General features: G+C 42.6%; 1 protein-coding gene across 1 annotated transcript in view; it reads left to right on the forward strand.

Moving 5' to 3' along the window:
• LOC111861275 (UPF0676 protein C1494.01) overlaps positions 1–26,778 on the forward strand; it is a 37,636-nt gene that overhangs the window by 5,563 nt on the left and 5,295 nt on the right. The window contains exons 2-5 of the mRNA XM_023845707.2: positions 11,722–11,837; positions 21,476–21,591; positions 25,037–25,206; positions 25,989–26,176. Of these exons, the coding sequence (XP_023701475.1) occupies positions 11,722–11,837; positions 21,476–21,591; positions 25,037–25,206; positions 25,989–26,176 (590 nt within the window). The remainder of the gene's footprint in view (positions 1–11,721; positions 11,838–21,475; positions 21,592–25,036; positions 25,207–25,988; positions 26,177–26,778) is intronic.

Genomic DNA, 26,778 nt, shown 5'->3' on the forward strand with positions numbered 1-26,778 from the left:
CTGCGACCTTCTGGCTTGTAGCAGAGCGTTTCAACCAACTCCGCTGTCACGTGCAATTAATTGTAGGCAGAATGTAATTTGAAATGGCCTAACTGGATCACATCAGTTAAAAAGACCATCTAATTTGGACTACTACCACTACTGGGACCCACCTAGTCTCATATTCAAAGGGTACTAGAAGCTTTTTCCCCGGGAGCAAAGCGACAGGGGCGTGAAGCTGACCACTCATCTCCATCTTTTGCAGAGGTCAAGATTGGTCGAAATATAGCTCCACTCCCCCATATGTCTTCATGACACAGTGTTTCAATAATTAAGCACAGGGACAACTTTATACTTTTTAGAAAGTTGCCTGCTCAAGGTGTGAAGTACATACTCTGAAAGCCCTTTCAGGCAGTGTGTAACGCTGCTCGGTTTTCCGCATTCTGGAATTCGGTCTGATTACAGAGGGTACGTATCTTGCAGTGCACAGTGTAACTGATAACCCCACTCCCAGTAGAAATGTGAGGACCCAAGTGTGATGTCCGAGGTTTGGAGGCCGTGGATTCGAATTACCGCATGTCGGTAGCCAAGGTGGACCTCACAAACTGGAGCGAGGAGCTCCACATTCTGTAGTCCTTGAGCTCTGTTTGCTACCGTACCATTGAAATGTAACGACATAAAGCAAATGCAGTAACAATTTTGGGAGAATGTGCTCTAGGACAATAGCAAAGGCAATGCTTGCGAGTATGTCCTCATTTAAATTGCACGCAGAAGCAGTCTTCCTAATCCGCCGAGGAAATGTGTAACAAACGGAAACTATCCGTTGTGATAGAACAGTGTCAGTGTTACGGTGCTGCCAACTGTACAACATGTGACAACAGTGTCAGCGTTACGGTGCTGCCAACTGTGCAATATGTGACAGAATAGTGTCAGTGTTACGGTGCTGCCAACTGTACAACATGTGACAACAGTGTCAGTGTTACGGTGCTGCCAACTGTGCAATATGTGACAGAATAGTGTCAGTGTTAGGGTGCTGCCAACTGTGCAATATGTGACAGAATAGTGTCAGTGTTAGGGTGCTGCCAACTGTACAATATGTGACAGAATAGTGTCAGTGTTAGGGTGCTGCCAACTGTACAGTATGTGACAGAATAGTGTCAGTGTTACGGTCCTGCCAACTGTACAACATGTGACAACAGTGTGAGTGTTGCGGTGCTGCCAACTGTGCAATACGAGACCATCGCTTTAAAATGTAAAACGCATAAGGTTAAAGTAAGTTAAAGCTATCCCTGTAACAGGCCGTGGAGGCCCATAGAGTTGTGAGACGAGAGTCCCACGTTTTCTAGACCAGTGTTCCACTACTGGTGTGCCGTCACAATGTGAAAGGTGTGACGCGAACTTTTACCTATTGTAAGAAATTAATTGTTGAATTTTATTCGTTTTATTTTATACCAGTTACCGTGTTTCATATGCTTGTATTTTATTCTCAGCCACTGTACTGATTAACTAAGATGATGCTGGTCTATTCTTTAGTACATGCCGTGATTTTTTATGTACAGTAACGTTGTATTCTAAGAAATTAAACGTAATCTACTCACAGTTGTTGTTATATCGTAGTTTTCATTATTGATTTATTTTTATTTTTCTCGCATCTACGCGGCTTCTTTGATATACTTGCCGCATGTTCTGTGTACGTGCTTTTCCCTAAAACTGCAGGGTTTAGCAAGGGTTTCCCTGTATTTTATTGGCATGTCCAGTGACATTGAAGCCATTATGAAGGAGAAAATCAACAGCAGTCAGAAGTTCTCGCTTCACATCGACGAGTCCACCGATATTAGCGGTCACGCACAACTTCTTGCTTACATTCGATACATCGATGGAGATGTAATTGCAACAAATTTCTTTTTTTTGCAAAGAACTTCCCGAGCGAGCCACCGGTGAAGAAGTATTTCGTGTCACTAATGAATATGTGTTACATAATGAATTAAAATGGAAGGATTGCGTTAGTGTTTGTACAGACGGAGCCGGGTGTAGAGTCACCCACTGCTCTCTAGGCAGTGAACAAACAGTGCAATCACTTGAACGTTTAGCTACATGTGAAAATGGCTCCGTTAAAGTTGCGTAGGCATTTGGTACTTCTAGAAAATTAATCGCAAAGTTAGGTCAAATTTAATGTATTGTGTTATCATCCAACATCTTGGACTCACGATTGTAATGAGAATTGAACACTTGTTGAGAATTCTGTAATCTACAATGGGTTATACAATTACATAAGAAGGAGGCAAAGCTATCCCTGTAACAAGCCGTGAAAGGCCATAGCATTGTGAGACGTCGAGGCTCCCACATTTTCTAGACACACCTCACAGATGGCGGTGAGGTTGTCAACCTTACGCGCCGGCCGCCCTTTACGCCCGGGAAGATTCCTGGTACTCATTTCTGTTAGAGGTTGAGTCGACCCCAGGGCCATAGTTCGGCTGGAAGTATTAGTCAATTGAAAAATGAAATGACCTCATGGGGAAACGAGCCCACGACCTTCCGGCTTATATAGCACAGTGCCTCGACCAACTGCGCTACCGCGTGTCCTCTCAGTGTCTTTTTCACGTAATCAAAGCTCACACACTTGCAAGACTCCAGGCAGAAATGTGAGTTTTGTATATTTTGAACTTCACGTTTTCAGAGAGCAAACGGAAACTGAGGCAGCAACAATTCTTGGGGTTTAATCTGCTCTTAATTTCTTCATGAGTGTAGTTTATTTCGGTACTGTGGTCCCAGAATATCAGAACCTTTCCACATTATCGGAGTGTTCATTAGCAGCCTTTGTTGGTTCTGCCATACATCCTGGTAGTGAGACAACATAACGCTCGTTTAGAAGTTTCTTGAAGACAAGATGCTGATGGGGGAACCTGTGAAGCAACAGTGACACAAGTCTACAGAGCCCCCCCCCCCCTTCCACTGTCAAGCATCGCATCAGCTGACACAACTCGTCCACGTCACAGCCATTACACCTTGTACTCGAGGTGAACATGGCGATGTTGAGCTTCCGGGCTGCGACACTGTGGGGCACCAATATTTCGAAGGAATATACTATCTCTATCATCACGGCTGAAGTGTGGAGAGTGAGAAATCGTTTAGGATATATGCACGTTGTAGCCGGTCACGGTAGCCGAGCGGTCTAAGGCATGTACTGTCTTCGCTCGCTTGGAAACCGGGATCGTGGGTTCGAATCCCACTCAGGGCATGGATGTTTAGTTTATGTGTGTGCGTTTTTCTGTGTTTGTGTACTGGTAAAGGTCTTGCGACGAGCTGATCACCCGCCCAAGGGGTCCTACCGAATGTGTAAGATCTAGAAAAACCGAAGTGAAGGGAGAAGTTCATGGAGGTAGGCCTAGGCCCACTGGGGCTGTAGTGCCAAGGGAAAAAAAATATGCACGTTGTACACGGTTTTGGCAAAAAAAAAAAAAAGAAGAAGAAGAGACAGACTTAGATGGGACGATAATATTAAAACGGATCTTAGAGACAGACTTAGATGGGAGGTCGGTAGATTGTATTCTTCTTTCTTACTGGCGGAATCTTGTGAACACGGCAATGAAGCAGTGGATTCAAAAAAAATCTGGGAATTTCCTGAGTGCCTGAGCAACTGGCGGCTTCCCAGTCACTCAGCTCCAGGGAATTAGTTACATGCAGATTGCAGTGACTGCAATCCATTCCTCTCCTCACACATTTGGAGCCTGAAGGTGGAGGCCACATTTCACACACATGGCATGTTACTGAAAATTCTTCCTTTTGCACTATATACAGGCCTGTATCAGTACAGGCTTTACAGAGCAGATCATGCCTATCTTACGTATCTTATGCTACAACGGCAGTTTAGTCACGCGAAAGGTCATAAGCGGACAACCCATGTCTGAGGCTTATGTCACGACCGACGGTCAGTCGGCCAGTCTGTCTTTGAATAAAGCACCCATCTGGGAGTTGCGACCTGATTCTTATTACTGTCAGACAGTTGCGCGTTTGTTGATGTGGGGCGCCCTCTCTGACTAGAGGACGGGTCTGTCGTTTACAAGTCCTGCTGGTCCTCGCCAGCGCAGTCATTCACGGGTCTGAGTCCCGTGGGACTCGCGGCCATATTTTACTGTCTCAAATTCGAGACTTCCTTTTCGTCGCCGCCTACGACTCCCAGGGCTACGTTGGAAGTATTCGAGCCCGCCTCCATACGGAATGTCAGAGTCATTCAGAGTCAGTCTTACTTTACGACTGGCGGTTTGCCGCCAATCGTTTCTTCTTGGAGACATGTCCCTTGAGACTCACGACCAGTAATTTTATTTTCCAACTGAACCTTTGAGTTTATAGTCCTTACGTAATATCTTCTCTGACTAGAGGATGGGTTTGTCCTTTAAAATTGCTGCTGGTTTGGCCAGCGCAGTCATTCTCAGGTCCGAGTCCTGCTGGACTCATGACCATATTTTACTGCCTCAGATTCGAGACTCCCGCAACCTGGAGGGTCAGGTCGCCGTATTTATATGGCCCACGAACAGGGTGGTCCGATTATACCCTCCGGCAAAGGGTTCTCTTTTCGTCGCCTCTTACGACTCGCAGGGCTACGGTGGAGGTAGTCAACCCCGCATCCGCACGGGAGCACAGGGGATCGAGTCAGAGTCAAAGTTACGTTACGACCGACAGTCAGTCGGCCAGTCTGTCTTGGAATAAAGCACCTATCTTTGGCTTAAGACCAGTTCTTTATTGCTGTCAGACAGTTGCAGGCTTGTTGATGTGGGGCGCTCTCTCTGATAAGAGGACGGACCTGTCGTTTGCCAGACTCAGCCAGCAGTAATAAGTCTGTTTTCAGTAGGTACAATTTATATTTTACTAAATATATGTATGTACATGTACAAGGCTTCTATCAGTCCAGGCTCAGTATAACTACATCTGTATAAACAGCTGAGACCTTTTTTTGTTAATGTGAGATAATAGGAAAATATGAAAAAACGCAATATAAATTGTGATAAGACATGAACACACCTGAAACTTAAATAGAATAGGAGATGGAGAATAGATGTATCAATCAAAACCAACAACCAAATCCAGGAACACCAATGTAGAGGACAAATTGAAGATTTTCATGTTTTACAGCACCCATCTATAACTAACGCCATCTGTGGAACAATTGAACCCCGGAAATAAAAATCATATAGATACCTATGAAGGGTATTCCAGACCATACCGACCTTCCCTGTAAGTGGCTAACCTCACTGCTGATAAAGGAAATCCGTATGGAAGGACTTTCCGGACTGGGTTGGCAGAACGGAGTTGTTAAACACGCCATATGGACCGATGTACAGTCGACCTTGCTTCGTGCTTGGTTGTGCTTACAAGAATCTGCACATTATCAGCACAAACCGCTGATTTTTACAAACAAGGGTCAGCCGTTTGTGTAAATGAAAACAGGCTGGAAACATGTCCATGCCGACAGCTGCTGTTTCCAAGGTAACCAACCTGCATACAATGAAGGCGTGCAGCAGGGTACCGTTGGGGGTCACTGCCGTCACTTCGCGAAGCCCAGTGACGTGTCTGGCCCATGTCCAGCGTCCTGAACAAGTGCATGCGGTTTCGTTCTTGCCTTAAATGAAGGGCGTAATGTGATGTCCTGTCTGTCTGTCCGTTATACTACTGAACCGTTTTGCAATGATCTGTATTCTGGGTGCTGTATCGTCGTGTAGTTCGGAGGGCAGCTCGACTTTCCGTCAGCTTCTGCTGGCTTCTTGTCTGGCTGCAAGATGGAAGCTATATGTTCCTCTGGAACATCAGGCTGTCTCCGAAGAACACCGCATCACATCCCTGAACTCCTCGTAATCACGTGCTATGAGGATCTCAGATCCAACATTATGCAGCTCACCATCTTTATGACAACATTGCATTTGAATATAATACTCGTAATACACACGAAGGCCAACGAGGTAGCAAAATCCCGAGTGGCGATTTCCGGGCAGACGTCGTAACATAACTTCTACTTCTCCAGATCTTGTGTTCTTAACCTTTTAAAGCCCAGTGGTCACTATATGTGACCTGCGTTAACATTAAGGAAACTCTGCATTCTGCCCACAGAGTGTATTAGTGTGTTCCATATGGTTCTCACAATAAACAGCGACTGTTCCCCTGAACAGCATTGACCGGTTGGGCTTCGTAACGGAGACGTATTGTGTTTCCTGTGAGGTACAAACTGAATTCTTATATATTATTTAGAAAAAATAGTTGGAATTACAGGGCCAGCAGCAGTTGTAAACGATAGACCCGTCGTCTCGTCAGAGGGGGTGTCCCACATCAACAAATCCTCAACTACCTGACATAAAAATCTTGTCTTGGATCCTAGATGGGGGCTTGACACCAAGGACTGCCAGAAGGACCGTCAGTCGTAACATAACTTTGACTTTGCATTACAACATCGTCGGTCGATAGTACAGTGTCCACCTTTGCCGGAAAAGGGTACCTGTAGTCTATTACTGTTATGCTTAATCTAGCGAGCTGTCTTTTCAGAAACTCTCAAATTCATAACATACGTTTTGGTCATTTCGTGATTTCGATGTATACCTCAAAGACTACAACAGGTTAAGAGTGATTCAGTTGAATGGTTATCCCCAGAAACTGTAAATGAGTGGTTTCCAAACTTTATATAATGGTGCCCCCTAAGTTTAACAAAATGTTTCATGGTTTCACTTATGAACTTTGTGTGTGTGTGTGTAGAGAAAGAGAGGGAGAATTAAACAATAGATCTCTGACATTTTCAGAATTATAATCAACTCTGCGATCGCCTTCCTGTCTCTGTGTGTTCCCCAATGAACGTTTGAATATCTGAACCGATCTTTATGATGTTTGGTATGTACCTCATGGCGCCATCTCAGCGGCGTACTTCACAAGTCCTAGCACCAGTCTGTGTGCCTGTATGTGTATCCAGCCTATCGTTGCTAGGCAAAGACTTGATAAAAAGGTATTCTTCCTTCCTTCCTTTGCTAGGTAACAGCACGGTAAGCACGTTCCTGCGGCAACGAATTCACGCAATAATAGAATTGTTTGACGCGTCATTTCCAGTGTGGTCCGTGTCATATCAATGAGAGCCTGTGAGTCTGTCTGTATATTCCCCAATGGTTACTAGGTAATAACTCTGTAAACACGTTCTTGCAGCAATGAAGGATTGTTGTAGGCATCGTTTCCTGTGTGGTCCATGTATCAAAGGAAAGTACGTGATTAATTCTTCCCACAACGCATTGTTAGAGTAGTTTCTTAAAGTAGGCTTACATTATATAGCGTTCCCAGAATATTCCACGCTTCTCCCCAGGGGCGAGCGCCCCGCACTTCGGAAACCATTCACTAGAGATGAGACTTGTCCAGGTTTCTAGTTGAATGCCGCAAGCATAGGTAATATGCATTTGTGACCCAACAATGAAGTACAGCTCTAGCACTGAGGTATTCGCGGCTGGAGCTTTAGGTAAGCCCTATAACTGCATTGTTTGCTAAAACAGTGGGAAACCTTCGCCAACCTGCGCCGCGCATTCCGCAACGAAACTCCGATTAGCTCATCAGTCACTCCTCGATTTCTGCCTCACGGTGGAAGCCATCTGGCTGCACGTTGACCACTGCATATGGACCGTGGGATACCTGACTGGGTCTTGTAGCTAAAGATATTACTGTGAATTCGGATAGAAATATGAAAAATTCTATAGTGGCGCGGTGTGTGTAACGTTCATTTGGCGAACAATGTTTTGAATGTCGGTGAAAATTTTTGAATTCAAGCTATGAGTTATTTTGCTACTAGAAATGTTCGTGTTTATTCCTTAAGAGTTTTATTTAGTTTCATAGTGGCCCTGCATAAATAATCTTAGTTTTCCGCCGGAAGTAACTGGTCGTCTGGTAACAAGATGGTGGCTGTGGGACAGCCATGGCAGAACTACTGTAGGGCCCTTCGACTTCCGTTTCTCCTGCATCTTACTAATACGGGGTATATGAGATGCACCTGATTACCTGATCTGTCCACGTACACCCTTGCAGTGATTCGGCAATGAAGGGTAATAATGGGACCAACCTCCCCTGTGTTTTACTGCTGGAACCAAGCATTCCGGACTGTAGGCTTCCTCGGGAGTTCTCCAAACGTAAATTCTTCCTCATGTAGGGAGCAGCGTGAAGGACAACTCATCTGACCATATCACGCGCGCGTTTCCAGTTGTCTGATGTCCAGACTATGGTCGTGACACCATCGTTTACTCATTTCAGCATTATTTTCAGTAATTAGAAATTTAGGAACTGCAGCCTTATCGTGGATATTGGATTCGGAAGGCTCATGTCGGACAGTTTTTGTGGAAACAGGGTCTTCAGGATGCATATTCAGTTCTGCTGTCACTTGTGCTGCAGGTTATGTGATTTTTTAAACAATCCTTCTCAGTGTACGACAATTACTGTCTGTCAATGTTGATATTCGCCCACTGTTCCTCTTCCCTGATGTTGTCCCTTCGAATCTGGCGCTATCAAATCACCTAACAATGTGGCAGTTCTTGTCACAGATGCTTCAGCTGAACGCGCACTAACGATCTATCCTCTTATAAAATCGAACAAGTGTAGTTTGTTGAGACACTATGCTGCAAGCCAGAAGGTCGCGGGTTCGAGTCCCGATGAGGTGAAATTTTTTCAATTTACCTGTTCCTTCCAGCCGCATTGTGGCCCTGAGGTTGGCTCAGCCTCTTAACAGAAATAAGTACCAGGAATCTTCCTGGGGGGTAAAGGGCAGCCGGCTCATAAGACTGGTAACCTTTCCGCCTTCTGTGAGCCGATTGTCTAGAGAAAATGTGGGATCCTCGACGTCTCATAACCCTGTAGACCCTCACGACCTGTCACAGGGATAGCTTTACTTTTTTTTTTTTAACTCCATTTTCCAATTCTTTCACACAGACTGTCACTCAACACAATCACTAATTCACTGACACGCACAATCACTAATTCACTGACACTGACACTACAGAGTGTAAACAGGCGGAAGAACATTCAGTATTGCCAACTGAAGCACTTTAAATGTAGCCAACACAAACATGTTCTATTCCTCAATTGTCTTTGTTTTTCCATTATTCTGCCCACTCCTGTAGGCTCTAGAGGTTAAGTGGGAGGGGCTAGTGGATCCTTTTGTTCTGATTGGTTATTAAGGAAATGCTGGTGTAACACCGGATGAGAATTCAACGGACAGCTGTACCGACTATGTATGTAATATGCATAGGAGCTCGGGTAGAGACTCTAGCTACGGATTTCCGGCGAGGTCATCCAGACTGGCTCAGGGGAACTCCCTCATCCCTCTTCATGGCGTGGTGCTTAATTAAGCACCATATATCATGTTCGTCAAAGAGAATCAGACATTTTCCTCAGGATATACGAGCAGTGTCTGCGACGCCACGAAGTTGACATGCGGCCTTATCAAGTCGCATCACAATTCCTTGAAACACGTTTGTGTAACTTTAGAATCACGAGTCTCGCTTGACAGGAAGATAAACGCGCTTGACGTCAACCACTTTGCGTGTCACCAAGCCTGCTAGACTGATTTGGAATCCAAGGTCCTCCACCCCCCACCCCACCGGGGTGACTGTGTGACTACAGATGGGGTTTTAGGCCGCGCCACAGGTCAAGCGGTTAGTCGCTGGCTTCCCATCGCGGCGGCCCGGGTTCGATCCCGGGTCTGGTCTAGTGGGATTTGTGGTGGACAAAATGGCGCTGGGGCGGGTTTTCTCCGAGCACTTCGGTTTCCCGTGCCAATCTTCATTCCACCAAATTCTCCATCATCATAATCACCCGGGGCAGGTACAATAGGCCAATCAGTGTCCGCCGTGCCGAGTGGACCCAGTTGGACTCCACCCCCCACAAAGCGAAAAGAAAAATAGATGGGGTTTGGATTGGTGAATGGATTTATTGACCACTTAAGGTAAAGTTGCCCCTGTGCTTATGAGGGGTGGAGGAGTGGATGTATAGACCCACGCTTTCTTGACCTCGGCACTAGTTGGAGGTGAGTGGTCAGCTTTACACTGGAGCCGCTTTACTCCCGGCCGTTCAGAACAACACGTACTATGATAACAATCGTTAGTACAGACCACGGATACTAAATTTCATAGGAATTCGTTCAGTATTTATAATGTCGAAACATTACGTTCTTGTCGGGCTAGTTGACGAACAAAGAACGCCTAGTAATCGACTAATGACGACAAACGCCTATTTCGGTCTGACAGACATAACTTATAGCCTGGGAGGTAACAGCAGAAGTGGAGTGGAGTGCCCAAGTTTCGGCAGTTAAAACTGGCGCCAATCTGCAAGGCCCTGATACCCACTTTGGCTCTGGGAAAACAGAAGCTCCCTCGTCTGTAATACAACGTTTTCACGATTAAACCTATCCGTACGTACAACTGCAGATCTTTAACGGGTTCTATCTTGTGGGATACAATGCCGTGTAGTCCGCCGAAAATCAGTTGACGTTTCGGAAGAACATGTCGCCTCCATCTTCAGTTCTACTTGCTACGTGCTTCTTGGGTTCTTGCTTGGCTAACTCTTCAACCTCGAAGATGGTGGCGACATGTTCCCCTGAAACGTCGGTAGATGCTCAGTGGACTTTAAATATTTTAAAATACTGTGGCTACTATATATACCACTTGCTTTCTAATTTAAAAAAAAACACATTTTGACTACAGAGTGTATTTATGTGTTCCGTATGATTCTTACAATACATAGCGATTATTTCCCCGGTTGTTAGACGCAATGTTTCCTGTGAGGTACGAACTGAATTGTTATATATTAATTTGACGCTCTTTCACATACTTTTCTGCTATACTTTGCCCCCCCCCCTCTCTGTCTGGAAAGTGAGGCTGTACAGAGTAAAGTGAGAATTGTGGCTAAGGATGTTTGAGAACAGGCGAATGTTTGAACATGTTAGAGATGAGGTCATAAACGCGTGGAGAACATGACATAAGGGCACAATATTTTACTGTTTCCTCAATTTTCTTACGATAAGGACGTTAAAAGATCAGGCGGAAGAATCATGTAGCACGCACGATGTAAACGTTGAACGAATATTAAATTGTAATGCAAATCATCAGTGGAAGAAACTACTTGGGAGATCTAGGCATAGATGGAAAATCCATACTGAACAGATAAGTGTGAACTGCATACGAGTCCAGTGACGTGACAACGAGGATGAATATTGCGGTTGTGTATGAGCAGCTAGGTCTATAGGTCTCATGTGGGTTGAGGTTCTGACACCGGCAACTGCTCTCTGAGATGCGACGTCATACGAAGGAGACATCACGATCCTCCGAAATGTCGGTAAATATTGTCACATGTCGGGTTAGGGTACGCGTGACGAAAATAAGGGGTTCTAGTTCGGCTGATCGGATTTATTAGCGTCTTGGTTACATGTTCTCTTAATCACACTTAAATACAGCGCTATGGCTGATTTATTAATCAAATCTGTTACAGTATCTACTAAACAACATAAGATATAAATCATCAGAAAAATCCTGGCTAGTGGAACAACTACGGTAGAAGACTTTTTGTGCCCTTGAATTATTCAGTACAAACGTAAACAGAGGACATAAGAGTAGGCGCTTGAAGCAATTGGACAGAGACTTAAGGAAGTGATGACAGTATATCTGCACAAAGATGCAATCATGTGTCGTTTAAATATGTGTTTACCCAGTATCACGCTAGGCACTTTCTGTTGTCCCTCAGGTACCGTCGATGTCCCCTGCAAGTCTACAGTGCGCAGAGTGGCTGCGCAGTTACACCGAGCACTGTCTGAGAAGGGACTGGCCCTGCTTGTGAATCATGGCATCCCTGAGGACAAGGTACGTGGTTCAGGGGACCACAAACGATGTAGTTTTTGTGCAGGATTAGGCGAAGGATGGGCCGGGATATTGTAGGCCGTACATGCTCGGGGGGAGGCACTGCAAATGAGTTCAATAGTAGTTAAGTGAGTTGGAAATTAACGCTTTGTACGCTACGAACGATATTTAACGTCTTGAATGTGACAGAGTTTGCCTAAAATATCAGTGAAATTAGGACAACCCCGCCAAATGCCGACGTCTTCAGCTAGCAGTCTTGTAAATGCCAAGGCTTAAATTTATCGGTCATAAATTACTGAAATTTAATCAGAATCGTTCCAACCGTTTTCGAGAAATCGCAATTTTGTGTCCATGGGCCCCATTTTTTAGAGTTAGAATGTTCATGTTCACCGGGCACCGGACCTATGATATAAACAAAACAAAGAAACTCCGTGGTTTTAGTCCGCAGCGAACTATACTGACCGAGCGAAGTCAGTGCCAACTTTAGCGGATAGAGGGTATCGCGTGGTCAGCGCAACGAATCCCCACGGCCGTTAATTTCGGTTGGATATATGCATAAATACTGAATATGAATAAAATCGCCCAACCTTCCAGTGTGTAAGTAAGTCTGTCAGAATGTAGAGACGGAAATGTTTCACGTGACATTACTTTCTCTCTGTATGTTTGTGAGAAAGCAGAAGCTGCAGGCTCGTTCTTTACTTAGAAATCAGCCTGCAGGGGCACAGTGAGGGGACACAGAGTACAACATTCAAGGCACAAATCATTATTTCCGTAAAAGCTATTTGTTCTTTCATAAAAGTATGTATTAACTTATGTTGCTGTCTCGTCATCAAAATGCAGGGCAAAATCATGGCATAAAGACAGGAAACAGATGTTTTCAAAATGTGGCACAGTTCACATATTTGGGAACGACGATAACAAATCAAAACCTGATTCAGGAGGAAATTACGAGGAGATTGAACTTGGGTAATGCTTGCTACCATTCAGTCCAGAACCGTTTGTCTTCTCATCTGATGTCCAGAAACATAGAAATTAGAATATACAAACTATAATTTTTACCTGTGGTTCTGTATGGGTGCGAAGCTTGGTCTCTGACATTAAGGGAGGAACATAGACTGAGGGCGTTTGAGAACAGGGTGCTGAGGAGAATATTTGGACCGAAGAGAGATGAAGTGACGGGAGGTTGGAGAAAACTGCATAATGAGGAGCTTCATACCGTGTACTCTTCTCCAAGTATAATAAGAATGATTAAGTTAAAGATGATGAGACATGCAGGGCATGTAGCACGAATGGAAAAGAAGAGAAACGCATATAGGATATTGGCGGGAAAGCCAGAAGGAAAGAGACAACTGGGAAGACCAAGGCATAGGTGGGTGGACAATATTAAAATGGATATTAGAGAGGTAGGATAGGATGGTATGGATTGGATTGATCTGGCTCAGGATAGGGACCGCTGGAGGGCTGTTGTGAACACGGTAATGAACCTTCGGGTTCAATAAAATGCTGGGAAATTCTTCAGTAGTTGCATCTAGATCGTTTGATAAAATATAAGTAGAGGCTACGAAAATTGTAGCAAGAAACCAGGGATCCAGCTTGTAAAATGGCAGTCAATTGGGTCACCAAATCAATCAGGTGAATGACCCCAAAAAAGGCACTTGAACGGTGCGAAACAAAATTTGGTAACGCTGAAGTCACACCTCAGGGTATATGGCCCATTGCGAAATCTCTCTTAAAGAGAGACGGACCAAGGGCACCAACTGCTATTCATGATTCTTCTGGCCTTAAATTTCACCCTTCCGAAAAAGCCAACGCAGTTGCCGACTGTTTCGAAATTCAGTTCACGCCGCATGACCTGTGCGACGATAAACATGAACGGCGGGTGGAGGCTAGAGTTCAAGCTCTGCTTGAAGCCGTAGACCAGCGCTTCTGAACGTTAATGAGACCGCGGCCCAGTAAGTTCTTTTTTTATAAGACGAGGGCCCAGTCCCAACAAATTTACTCGTAAATACCTTTCCAGTTTTGTTAAAGTTCGTGCATTAAGCTAACGTAATATTAGTAATTAATTATAGCATAATCATAAAGAGTATTAGTACACTTATGTATACGGTGTGGCATGTTGACAAACATAAAATTACATTTAAATTAGTTATCAATCACTAGACTAATGAAATCTTGTAGCATTTTGTAGTTCCCTCAGACCAACATCATTAAATTAATTTGTGCTAATTTTCATTGACATATCCCATGCTGATCACCAAAAACTTATGTTATTCAGCGTAAAATTGATTACTGTATTATTAAATTGATTTTAATGATGTTGGTTTGAAGAAAACGGCAGTGAGAAAAATATTTATGCACTGTAACTCACCACAGAAGTCAGCTGAGTAGGGGAAGAAGCAGAAGGATGTCAACTTGCCGGCGAAACACTTATTATCACATGCACACGCCAAATAATTATATATGTAAAGTATGTAATTTGATAAATAAAACTGTATGGATCTCTCAATTCTAAACACTACTTCCAACACTAATTAATATTTTGGTTTTAAAGACGCAGCACTTTAACACAGCAATTATAAGTTATTGGAAAGTTAAACTTAGTTTCTTTTACAGAGTGGATAATGTTCAGTCCAGTGTGACGTACAAGTTTACAACACTTCAGTCTTTTTCACCTTACATGTTTCGATTCAAAAGAATCATCCTTAGAGGCGCACCACTACGAGCAGGAAACACTGTCACATAAGATGTTTTAACCATATGCACTTAAGCTATGAGTAAAGCTCATTATATAAATTTTGTTACTATCACGGCTGGTTTTGATGTTTGTCTTAGGCACTCACAATGGCACTTCTTGAAGTGTAGAGTTACGTATGATGATGTTTCTTTTAAGTGCATTTCCTGGTTATTATGACTGGGGTTTTCCACTGCACGCGGTATGATGTTCACTTTCCCATACAGTAGCCTCCCAATGCATTTAAAATTGTATTAGAATTTCCATGTAAAATATTAGTTATTGTGTTAAAATATCGTGAGCCGACATTGGGTCATGTAGTTTTCCTCCTGATGGTGGGAGATGTCGTTCATTTCTCTTGATTTTATGCTCTGTAAATATATTATTACAATAATTATTTATTTTATTCTATCTTATACAGTTATATATAATGCTTTTAGGTTTATTAACGTGTCTAGTTAGGGCTTACCTTATTATTAGTAGTGTAGTTCACGTGCGTGCTGTGTCGTTTATACTGTTTTGAATAGTGCTGTGTCTTGTATTATATTCTTCCTGTGTTTATGACGTTGAAGAGGGTGTGTTCAAGTGATGTATAATAAGGTCAAACATGTTGTTTTGATTGTTTGTTTCCCTTGTTTGTTTCTGTTCAGCTATCAGTTTGTTGTGTTTGTTGTAGTAGTATATTTGGAATTCCTCTTTTATGTTCCTTATATTACCCTTATTAGCTTTTTCGATGATTTCCATGACGGTTGATATTGGTCCGTATTGATGACGATTGTTTAGTATGTGCTGAGCGTAAGCGGATTAATCTCTATTTAATCTTATGTTCCTTATGTGTTCGCTATATCGTGTTGATAATTTCCTTCCTGTTTGGCCTATGTATACTTGATGGCAACTTTGGCAAGTTAATTTGTATATATCACTTTGCTCGTATGGGTTTGTGTTGTGTTTTTCTTGTAGTGCTCTGCCTATTGTGTGGTTTGTTTTAAATGCTATCTTAATATTAGTGTTTTTAAATAGTTTTGTAATTTTCCGTATGTAGTTTCCTGTGTATGTGTAGGTTACCCATTTTTGGTAATTTTTACTTATGTCTTTAGGGTTACTTGTTTTTTGTTTTAGTCTATTATATATTTGTGTGATATAATCTTTTTTTATATCCGTTGTTTAGTGCAATATTAATGATGGTGTTTAATTCTTTACTTTTAGCCGTTTCTTCAAGTGGTAATAAAAGTAGTCTGTGTATCCAGTTTTTATATGCTGCTAGTTTTTGTTCTCTAGGATAGCAAGATTTATTATTTATTGTTACGTCTGTTGCTGTGAGTTTTCTATATATTTTCATTTTTATTTGACCCTGTTTGTTGGTTAGATTTAAGTCTAGATAAGTTATTTGGTTGTTGACTTCCTCGTTTAATGTGAAGCGTAGGTTTTTATTTTGCGTGTTAAAATGTTTGAGGATATCCTGGGATGTTATTTTAGTTTGATTATAGATTATGATAATGTCATGAACATATCTGTTATAGTATACAATATTTTTGTCTTCCAATAAGAGTTTTATTTTCCTTTGTTCTAAATGTTTTAGAAAGACTTCCGCCATTATGCTTGACAAAGGCGAGCCCATAGCTGCACCTGATTTTGGCTTGTAGAAGTTCTCGTTATATTGAAAATGGTTTTCCATTTTCAATATTTTCCAAATACTTGGAAGGAAGCAAAAGTAATAACTTTACCAGAACCTGGTAAAGACCCGAAATTCCATCAAAATTTACGTCCGACCAGCCTCCTGTCCACGACAGGAAAATTATTCGAAAAAGTAATTTTGAATTTCCCTTAAAAACACATTGAAGAAAGAGACCTGCTCAGCGCAAGCCACTTTGGTTTCGTGCACGTCACAGCACGACATTGCAATGTATGAGGCTGGCCGACCACGTGACCGTTAATTTCAACAACAAAATGTCTACGGCTGCGGTGTTCTTGGACAGCGAAAAAGCCTTTGATACCACGTGGCACTCAGGCTTGCTGTATAAGTTATCAAAATTGGAATTCTCGAACAGGTTGACCAAACTTATTGGGTCCTTTCTTTCTAAACGTGAATTCAGGGTTTCGGTTGAAGGCCAAATGACAACGCCAAGGGAAATGCAAGCAGGGGTGCCACAAGGTTCTGTCCTTTCCCCTACTCTTTTCAACTTGTATATTAATGACGCGCCCCAAACACATGGTGATCACATGGCCCTCTTTGCGGACGACACCTGTCTCTATGCGACAGATCGCAAGGTGGGTTTTATTGCGGTCTCAGCTCAAGGGAGACCTGGTGTGAGCGCTGGAATATAAAAATTAATGAAGATAAGATTCAGGGGGTCTACTTCTCTCGTGTTCGTCGACCGCCTGAGTCTTGTATCACTCTAGATGGACGAAATATTCCATTTGTAAACAGTGCAAAATATCTAAGTGTAATCTTCGATAAGGGGGGATACGCGGTAGCGTAGTGGTCGCGGGTGGATTTTTTTCAATTGCCCTAATCCTTCCGGCCGCACTAGGCCCTGGGGTTTACCCAGCCTCTAACAGAAATGAGTACCAGGAATTAATTAAATAATTTTCCTGGGGAGTGAAGCGCGGCCCGCGCGTAAGGCTGACAACCTTACCGCCATCTTAAAGCCGATTGTCTAGATAATGTGGGACCTCAACGTCTCACAACCCTATGGGCCTTCACGGCCTGTTACAGGGATAGCTTTATTTTTTTTTCCTTGGCACTAGAGCCCAGTGGGCCTAGGCCTACCTCCATGAACTCCAACTTCAGTTTTTCTAGATCTTACACATTCGGTAGGACTCCTTGGGCGAGTGATCAGCTCGTCGCACGGCCTCTACGTGTAGACAAACACAGAAAAACGCACACAAACATCCATGCCCTCAGTGGGATTCGAACCCACGATCCCGGCTTCCGAGCGAGCGAAGACAGTGCATGCCTTAGACCGCTCGGCTACCGTGACCGGCGATAGCTTTACTTACTTTACTTTAATTTTCGATAAGAGATTTACATTGAGATTGAACATAGAAATGATCGAAGCCAAGGCCTTCAGAACATTCATTAGAGTATATTCCCTATTCAAAAGTGAGCGATTGACCGCTAACATTAAACTGACCCTCCACAAAGCTCTTATTAGATCCGTAATGACTTATGCTAGTCCCGCCTGGGAGTTTGCGGCAGACACCCATCTAGTGAAATTGCCGCGCCTGCAAAACAAGGTTCTCCGCACGATTGGCAATTTTCCAAGGCGCACACCGGTTCGCGATTTGCACATGGCATTCAAAATCCCGTACGTATATGAATATATAACAAAATTATGCAGGCAACAAGCAGAAGTCGTACAACATCATGATAATGAGAATGTTCGCAACATCGGACAAGGCGAAGCCCGCCACAGAAAGTATAACAGGCTTAAACTTGGCGGCGGTCAGGCATACGACCGTTCAAGTGACTAGACTGCCGTTGTAGCGGAAGCTACTAGAAATATGGCATAATCTGCTGCACTGAGCCTGGATTGACAGAGGCCTTGTATATATTGTACATAGAAGTAAGGAATAAGCGTGGATTTATAAATGTATGTAAATACAAACAATAAATGTATTAATACAGACTGACTGACAAATGACAGACCCGACCTCTCGTCAGAGAGGACGCCCCAAATGGACAGGACAGCAACTTTCACAAAGAAGAAAACATCTGGGGCTCGACACCAAGACAGACAGACTGACTGACCGTCAGTTGCAACATGACTTTGACTTTGAGTAGCTGCAGAATTGGCGGCTCCTCATGAAGGGCTCAGCTCCATGAGTAAGCATTATCTTAGTAATGTTAGGGCAGTTTATACAGGAAGTTACGAAGGGTTGCAGCGCTGGACGACTCCAAAACTTATCAAGATTTCAAGCGACATGTCCAACTTTGAACAGATTTCCTGGCTAATTGATCCCGTGTGTTGCGTAAGCAGCGTTGAGATCAGTGCCCGCGCACGCGCCATAGTGTTTCCTGTTATTAGCAAGGCTCCTTAGGTTGCATTCATTGGCTTCTGTACTCGCCCGACATTCAGTCAGGTGAATGCACCTCAGCCAACGGCATTCGATGCCGGACACAACAGCCACACAAAACTCTGTACTAGTGACGTCATGGATTTGTTTTGTTCGATACCCAGCCTAACACACATATAAGAAGTGTGTAATACTTACTCATGGAGCTGAGCATTTCTGGAGGAGCCTCCAATTCTGGAGCTACTCAAGAATTTCCCAGCATTTTATGGAACCCGAAGGTTCATTACTGTGTTCACAAGAGTCCTCCACTAGTCCCTATCCTGAGCCTGATCAATCCAATCTATATCATCCCATCCTATATTTCTAATATCCATTTTAATATTGTCCACCCACCTACGCCTTGGTCTTCCCAGTGGGTCTCTTTCTTTCTGGCTTTCCCACCAATATCCTATACGCAGTCCTTGTCTCCCCCATTCGTGCTGCATGCCCTGCCCACCTCATCCTCCTTGACTTGATCATTCTAATTATACTTGGAGAAGAGTACACGTTATGAAGCTCCTCATTATGCAGTTTTCTCCAAGCTCCTGTTACTTCATCCCTCTTCGGTTCAAATATTTTCCTCAACACCGTGTTCTCAAACACCCTCAGTCTTTGTTCCTCCATTAATGTCAGAGACCAAGTTTCACACCCACACAGAACCACAGGCAAAATTTTAGTTTTGTATAATCTAATTCTTATATTTTTGGACAGCAGACGAGAAAATAAAAGGTTCTGGACTGAATGGTAGCAAGCATTACCCGAGTTCAATCTCCTCTTAATTTCCTCCTGGATCAGTTTCGATCTATTATCGTTGTTCCCAAATATCTGAACTGTGCCACATCTTCAAAACATCTGTTTCCTATCTTTATGTTATGATTTTGCCCTGCATTTTGGTGACGAGACAGCAACATATACTGAGTTTTCTCTGTGTTTACTTTTAGACCAACCTCTTAGGCCCCAGTGGGCCTATGGCTACCTCCATGAACTTCTCCGTTCACTTCGGTTTTTCTAGATCTTACACATTCGGAAGGACTCCTTGGGCGGGTGTACAGAAACTGATGTGAGGGAATAGTCGCGGAGAAGCATTCAATCCCAGGGCCATATTGGGGCTGGAAGGATGAGGTCAATTGAAAAATACCAGTAACCTCATAGGGAATTGAACCCGCGACCTTCCGGCTTGTAGCATAGTGCCTCAACCAACTACGCTTCCGCGTGACCCCTCCACCTTAAGAGAAGTTGAAGATACTAATTCTGAGCACTGGACGTGCAGTTCATCGTGATAATGTAACAACGGCTTGCATCTGTTTGTCTATATGAAATTATGTTTGCTTGTCAAGAAATGCATATGCAGAGATAACATTTCAGTTATCTGTCGTTTTTAAACGCCTGTGTCTGAAGGCACATGTCACACAAGAAATGTCACGTGACAATTTGGCAATGTCTGTCAGTCACAGCTTTCGTGCCTGACCCTATGGCGCAGAAATATTTCTTCAACTAAAAAGAAATGTCAGTTTCAGGTGGTTCTGTGGTTTCAGTTCCTACCAACCGCAGTGACCATATTTATCCATCCGTGGCCTTCCTTTAATTCCGTGCGAGAGAAATTCCCTGAAAGTTGTAGGCAAATTCCAGTTTTGACTACACTCGGACTAAATTGTACAACATTTTACATGAAGACCTATAGGAGTTCGTGCAAGCATAGAAATTGCAAGGCGCGCGCAGGCCTCTAAATGCGGATCTCAGGGGAAAGTCTCACACGAAAATTGTTGACAGAAATGAAGCGCATTTCATGACAGTACATCTTTCCCGCAAATCGTACAGATTTCGAGGTTATGAAAGAAAATATGATATGACGTCCGAAAGCTGGAATAGTGAAATCAGAATAGACGTTCATTGCTAGACAACGACTCTGTAAACATATTCCCGGCACAACGAATATGCAAGTAACAGTCGAGTAACTTCCGTTGCTATACAACGCCTTCCTAACGATAGAGAGGCTGTGTTTCTTCATGGTCCGCGAAAGAAAATTCAGTTGAGAACTGAGCCGGGTGTCTAGACGCCTGCCTGCCGGGATATGGGCTTGGGAACAGAGGAATTGAACTGAGTCGAATCTTCGGAAATTTTAAGAAATGAATTAGGCGGTATAAAGACCTTATGTGTTATTTCCTCTGGATTTGTAGCCAGGAACTCTGACCACTTGACCACAGAGGCGGTCTCTGGTTACTATCAGCACATTAAAAATGAACCAAAACGTAAAGTAATTTAATTTTACGGTTTTTGCAACCGAAATTCCCTGTAATGGCTATAATTCAACTCTGGCTACGGTATCATGAAATTATCACGTAGTCATGTCTCGGTGGTCTTAGGTTAGGCAGTGACGTTTCCTCTAACTCAGACGCAGTGTTTTTACTCTCATGTCTCGATCACTGGATCTCGTTTGGAAAAACAGTTTCTTCACTTCAGCATGAAGACAACAATCTGTTTCTCTTCGGATCCCTGAGTTCTGGTTTTTGTCCATCGTCTTGAAAGAACACAACGTTTCGGAAACTGGATCTGTTTCCGTCTTCAGGTAAGTGGTTGGAGAAGCATCTACTCGAGTGCTTCCTTTACAAAAAGCTGATCTCAAGTCACGGGACTAAGTCCTCTGGGGAGGAGATCTGTTTCTTTCAGAATACTAGCTGATGGACAAAGTCCAGAAACTCAGCTCTCTCTGAGTTGAACCCAGTATCGTCAGAGCCCTTTAGAAGTTTCTAGTACTTTACTGGTGTCACTTCTGAACACTCAACATGCTCATCGTCAGAATATACTGTCCGTAATGTGCAAACATGTCATCGTGGTGTCATGTCTGTGTTCACAGATCCGGGCGGTGTACAATGCTTTCGATAAATTCTGCGATCTACCGGAAGACGCAAGAAACACGTACCGAAGGATTAGCCCCTGCAATCACGGCTATGTATCGCCCGGAACAGAAAGGTGAGGTCCTGCTTTGTAGGTCACTTCACGACTGGCGGTGAGTCAGTCTTGGTAACGAGTCCTTTTTGTGTATCACGGCCGTATTCTAAGTCTCAGGTCCTTTGTTATCTGTTCCCGGCATTCGCAAAACTCGCAACGAAAAGCAAGATAATGTCCCTGTGGCCCGAGCTTCAAGTTAAGTACTTACGGTACTCTGTGCACTACTTACTGCAGAAAAGTTAACACCGTACGTTCATCATGACATTACAGCAAACCGTCGCTAATCCGGTTATAGTAAATCCGGACCGAAATACGAGAAATGCTGTTCATAGTTGAATACGTACTTAAAACGATACGTAGCATTTAAGAAGGCAGATGAGTCACTTGTCTGTTCAGACAAAACGTGACAGTTTCTTCAAACCTGCATTCAAAACACGTACAACTTCTGAGTTTTCTATCGCTGAATAAACGCATTGTCCTTTTATAGTTTTTAAATAAAGGCTGTACAGTAATATTTTTGTATTTATTTTCACCAGCACTACTTATATCATTAAGTTACCATTTACTTGTACTTTCTTGCCTTTTAGGGCTTCGTTTCGCTTCATTAATTCAGATGACCCCGGATTAGGGAGTGTTTATTGTACATCTGAACGTATATGCCCGCCAGACCTCATGCACTGTATGACATTCCACGGCAACATCAGACAGCCTGTAACATTTACCGAGCAGGACTGCGAGAAATATGAAATGTAAACTTTTTCGATCAAACAAATATACGATGCATCATTTTTATTAGCTTGTGATAGAAGAAATAGATTTACGTACATTACACACCAGCGTGGGTAGAAAGGAAACGGACAGTCACAACACATAACACCCGTAACGTATTTTTAGTGCTGGATGGACTATAGCACTTCGCAGCACTGCCACAAACATCTTGAGAAATATTCATGACAGAACGACGAATATTACCTATTAAAAATTATACACATATTATACTATTCCTACGTAATTTTCCCCTGAAATGCGTGGGTTCGAGCACTGATAAGAATAATCATGAAAGCTTCAGTGATGCTACGCAATATTCTGAAATGAATAAAGGGTAGTTTTGTTGTTGTGACTCATCTCAGAGTCATACAACCATGCAGAGAGAGGGTGGGGATAACACTTCATCCTTTAGATTGGGACAAGTGATCTCCACGCTGCGGCCGCATTATCGCTCGATAATAGAACCCCGATTCATATTGAAAAGGAGACTGCAAGGATCCCAGAGCCCTTGGTGCCTGAGAGGAACTTCCCTCTTTCTGCCTGTAGCCAGCTGCTTTACCAACGGAACTATCCCAGTCTGCTTGTTTCATAATTATACACTTTTTGCAAGCTTGGAGATATGACACGCCCATCACGGTGGCCGCACAGTCTAAGGCATGAACCATCTTCGCCCTCTCGAACACCGGGAACGTGGGTTGAATCCCACTCTAGGCATGTGTGTCTGTGAGTAAGTAGCAGGCTTGCCATGGACTGATCCCCCCACCCAGGAGTCCTACCGACTGTGTGTAGGTTAAGAAACTGAAAAAGCGGCAAAGGTCCATAAGGGCTGTAGAGACATGGATATCTGACTGATAGAGATGAGACACAGGTACCAAACTTGAACATATCAATGGCCAAATTTACTTTCCAGTATAAGAAATGCAGTTATTCAAATCACCACTGGACGACCAATGTACATTAATTAAGTTGCAGACTATATGAGTGTTAATACAGTAAATCCTTGCTAATCCTGATCGAAATATGAAAAACGAAAAAGTAGAATGCATTCTTTAAAAGACACGTGGGATTTAGAAGCAAGAGGACTTTCAGACCGTGTTGAGGGCAGCTGCAGAGACTGAAACCACGAAAGAAAATATCCAAGATTGGTTTGATCTGGGTGGAGTCCCTGGATTTCAGATTCTTATCTATTTATAGTCTTTAAATAAATGCTCTACAGTAACATTTTTTATTAATCTTCATCAGCACTACCTATATTATTAAATTTACCATGTGTTTGTTTTTTATTTTTTGCTTTTAATGTGTATATTTTGCTTCATTAATCCGGATGAGCTCCCTGCACCCAATTAATCTGGATTATCGTGGGTTTACTTAACTTATTTGGCGACACATTTAAACCACTGATCACCAGGTGTTACACGTTTTCCACAAACCACTGTACTATTCAGTAACACTGAGTAGTTCAGAACTGAATAGTCCAAATTGCAATTAGTATGTGTGTGTTATTTTATGAGCTGTCTGTATGTCAGGTTATATAGCGTCGAATGGTAAGATGACTGGTAAATAATGGATTGGAAAGGAGCGGTCATGACCTAATCAAGATATTACCTTTGAATTAACCTGCAGGAAAAGCTTCACTGAGGATAGCCAATGTACATCTCAGATTCGAATCAATGACCTCCAACATATAACTACCACCCCACCAAGGTACTTGGTCAAGTTACAGAGTCTCAGTGCAAAGTTACGGGTAGGGAAGAAGGAGTTGTAGTTCTGTGCCGACAGGTTATCTTGCTCCTATCTGCAAATTTCTGAATTTTTCCGGCTGAAACTTGTAGGATGTTATGAATCTTAAGTTTGTGAGAATAGAAGCTGGATGAAACTGGCTGAGGATCACTTCAAACATCAGAGTTGTTAGAGATGTGAAGCTTTCAGCTTCTGTTAAGTTTTGTTTAGTTAGCCGGTCTTTGTTTTCAAATAACTGGGTTATTGTGCCTCATAATTCAGTAATGTTCACCCGCGTTTCGGAGGAACATATCGCGTCTATCTTCAGTGCTCGAGAGAAAGCCAAGCACAAAGCACATGGGAAGCTCTGCTTACTTAGCTCCCTCTTCGACCCAGATGATGGAGGCAATTTGTTACTCCGAAACGTCGGTGAACTTCAGCTGAACTATATGGCATTATATCCCTGAAAATAGTATTCTTCATGGTCACTGCTAGATTTTTTGTCTTATTTAAGTTGTTATTGAAATGTTTCTAATTCTTTGTCTGGCCTCAGCCAAAATTGGAATTAATCAACTGTCAAAAAATAAATGAAAAGAAAATTAACTAATTCTAATAAAAGTACAATACAGTATAATTATTAGTAACCTCAAATTCAACAAATTGCTGCTTGTACATAATCAATAAATGCAACGCACTTCTCATAGGAAATAAACAACCATCAAGTTACTGTTACTACTCTTCCAGGCTTTGTCCACTGTCCAGTATTTTGAAGGAGAATGCTGGATGATAAACAGATCCAGAAAGTTTGTGCAACTAAATGACATTCCATGGCCATCAGAATGATTTAGGACTGGTTTTATTCATTCATTTATACACATTCCATAGGATCTTTACAAGGTCAAAAAACAATCAATTAGATATAGAAATCGTCAAGTAGCTTAATCACGTCTCATTATCTCCTTATTGCTATTTCCACCAGATTCTCAAGAGAACATATAGAGGAAATGCGTCACACATTCAACATCTGTTGGTTAGACCGGAAATTACCAGAAGCTGAAGTACAAGGATTCCAGTCTGTGGTGACATCATTAGCACAAGATTTCCAGAAGTTAGCAACTCTTCTTCTGCGAGTACTTGCTTCAAGTTTAGGTACATACATGTTATACCTAACTACATTCAGGCACATGTCCATTGTTTTAAATTTATCCTTTTCCTGTTTACCAAGCATTGTTCTATCTCCTTTCTTCTCACCGTCCTTGTGCCAAGTTTCCTTTTAATTTATTACTGCTACAAGTCACGTACTGAGCACTGCACTTTGAATTTTATGTTATTACATATTCATTGTATCAAAGCAGTGGTTCAAACAAAAGCAGTAGATCTCAATGAGAGCTTATATTTTATGTACCAATTTTTAATTCCATTTTTGAGGAAATGTAAAATTTGGTTTCAACTTCAAGTTCACGGGTTATAATAGACTTTATGTGAATCAAAATTTTACTTATGTAACAATTTTAATGTAATATAATTGAACTGAATTATATTCACAAATTTCACATGCAAAACACACAATGTCCTTATGTACTTTGATTGCACACTCTCTTCTGGAAGGATAATATTAAGATGGATCTTAGAGAAATAGGATGGGTTGTTATGCACTCGATTCATCTGGCTCAGGATAGAGTCCAGTGGCGTGCTCTTTTGAACATGGTAATTAACCACCGGGTCCCATAAAATGTTGGGAAATTTGTGAGCAGCCAAGTGACTGGCGACATCTCAGGAAGGACTCAATTCCATGGAGGTAGTCACTGTATTAAATACTATAGTATCCGAGGACTTGGTATTACATTTCTATCTGTGAAACAGAAATCATCAATTTTTGTACACATGCAATTATCATAGCCCTGCCTGCTAGTAACATCTTATATTTGCAGATCTGCAAGCAGAATACTTCCTACACTCACACAGCAACATGTTTGAGGAGGGAAATGAATCCTGCATGAGACTGCTTTACTACCCACCACTTGGGGCACCACCCACACCAGGAGTCACGCGATGTGGGGAACACGCAGATTATGGCACATTCACTTTGCTGGCTCAGGATTGTGAAGGTGGCCTGGAGGTAATGGAGACCCTTAACATTTCTTCAGGAAACGTATCTTGTCTGTATAAACAGTAATGTGAAGTCCTGTGGCCAAACCAAGGGGTTTACCTGTTGGGGAGATAATTTGGAGCAGAAAGTACATTGTTCAGATCATCACAATTTTTTAGTTTTGACACTTGTCACCTTTTTAAGAAAAATAAATAACTGTTCATTTATGTGAAGGTAAAGGTAAAGCTACCCCTGTAACAGGCCATGGAGTCCCATAGGGTCGTGAGATGTTGACGCTTCCACATTTTCTAGACAATCAGCTTACAGATGGCAGTGGGGTTGTCAGCGTTACATGCTGACCACCCTTTACCCCCAGGAAGATTCCTGGCACTCATTTCTGTTCGAGGCTGAGTCGACCTCAGAGCCATAGTGTTGCTGGAAGGATTAGGTTACTTGAAAAATCCAGTGACCTTGTCGGAAATCGAACCTGTCACCTTCCGGCTTGTAGCATAGTGCCTCAACCAACTACACTACCACATGCCCCAGTTCACTGATACACCATTACGTTATTTATATTTTAATATTTTAAATTATTTCTTTTAATTACAGTAAATGAGAAGCAAAGATTCTAA

Source organism: Cryptotermes secundus, unplaced genomic scaffold (assembly GCF_002891405.2).
Source record: "Cryptotermes secundus unplaced genomic scaffold, Csec_1.0 scaffold104, whole genome shotgun sequence".
NCBI lineage: Eukaryota > Metazoa > Arthropoda > Insecta > Blattodea > Kalotermitidae > Cryptotermes > Cryptotermes secundus.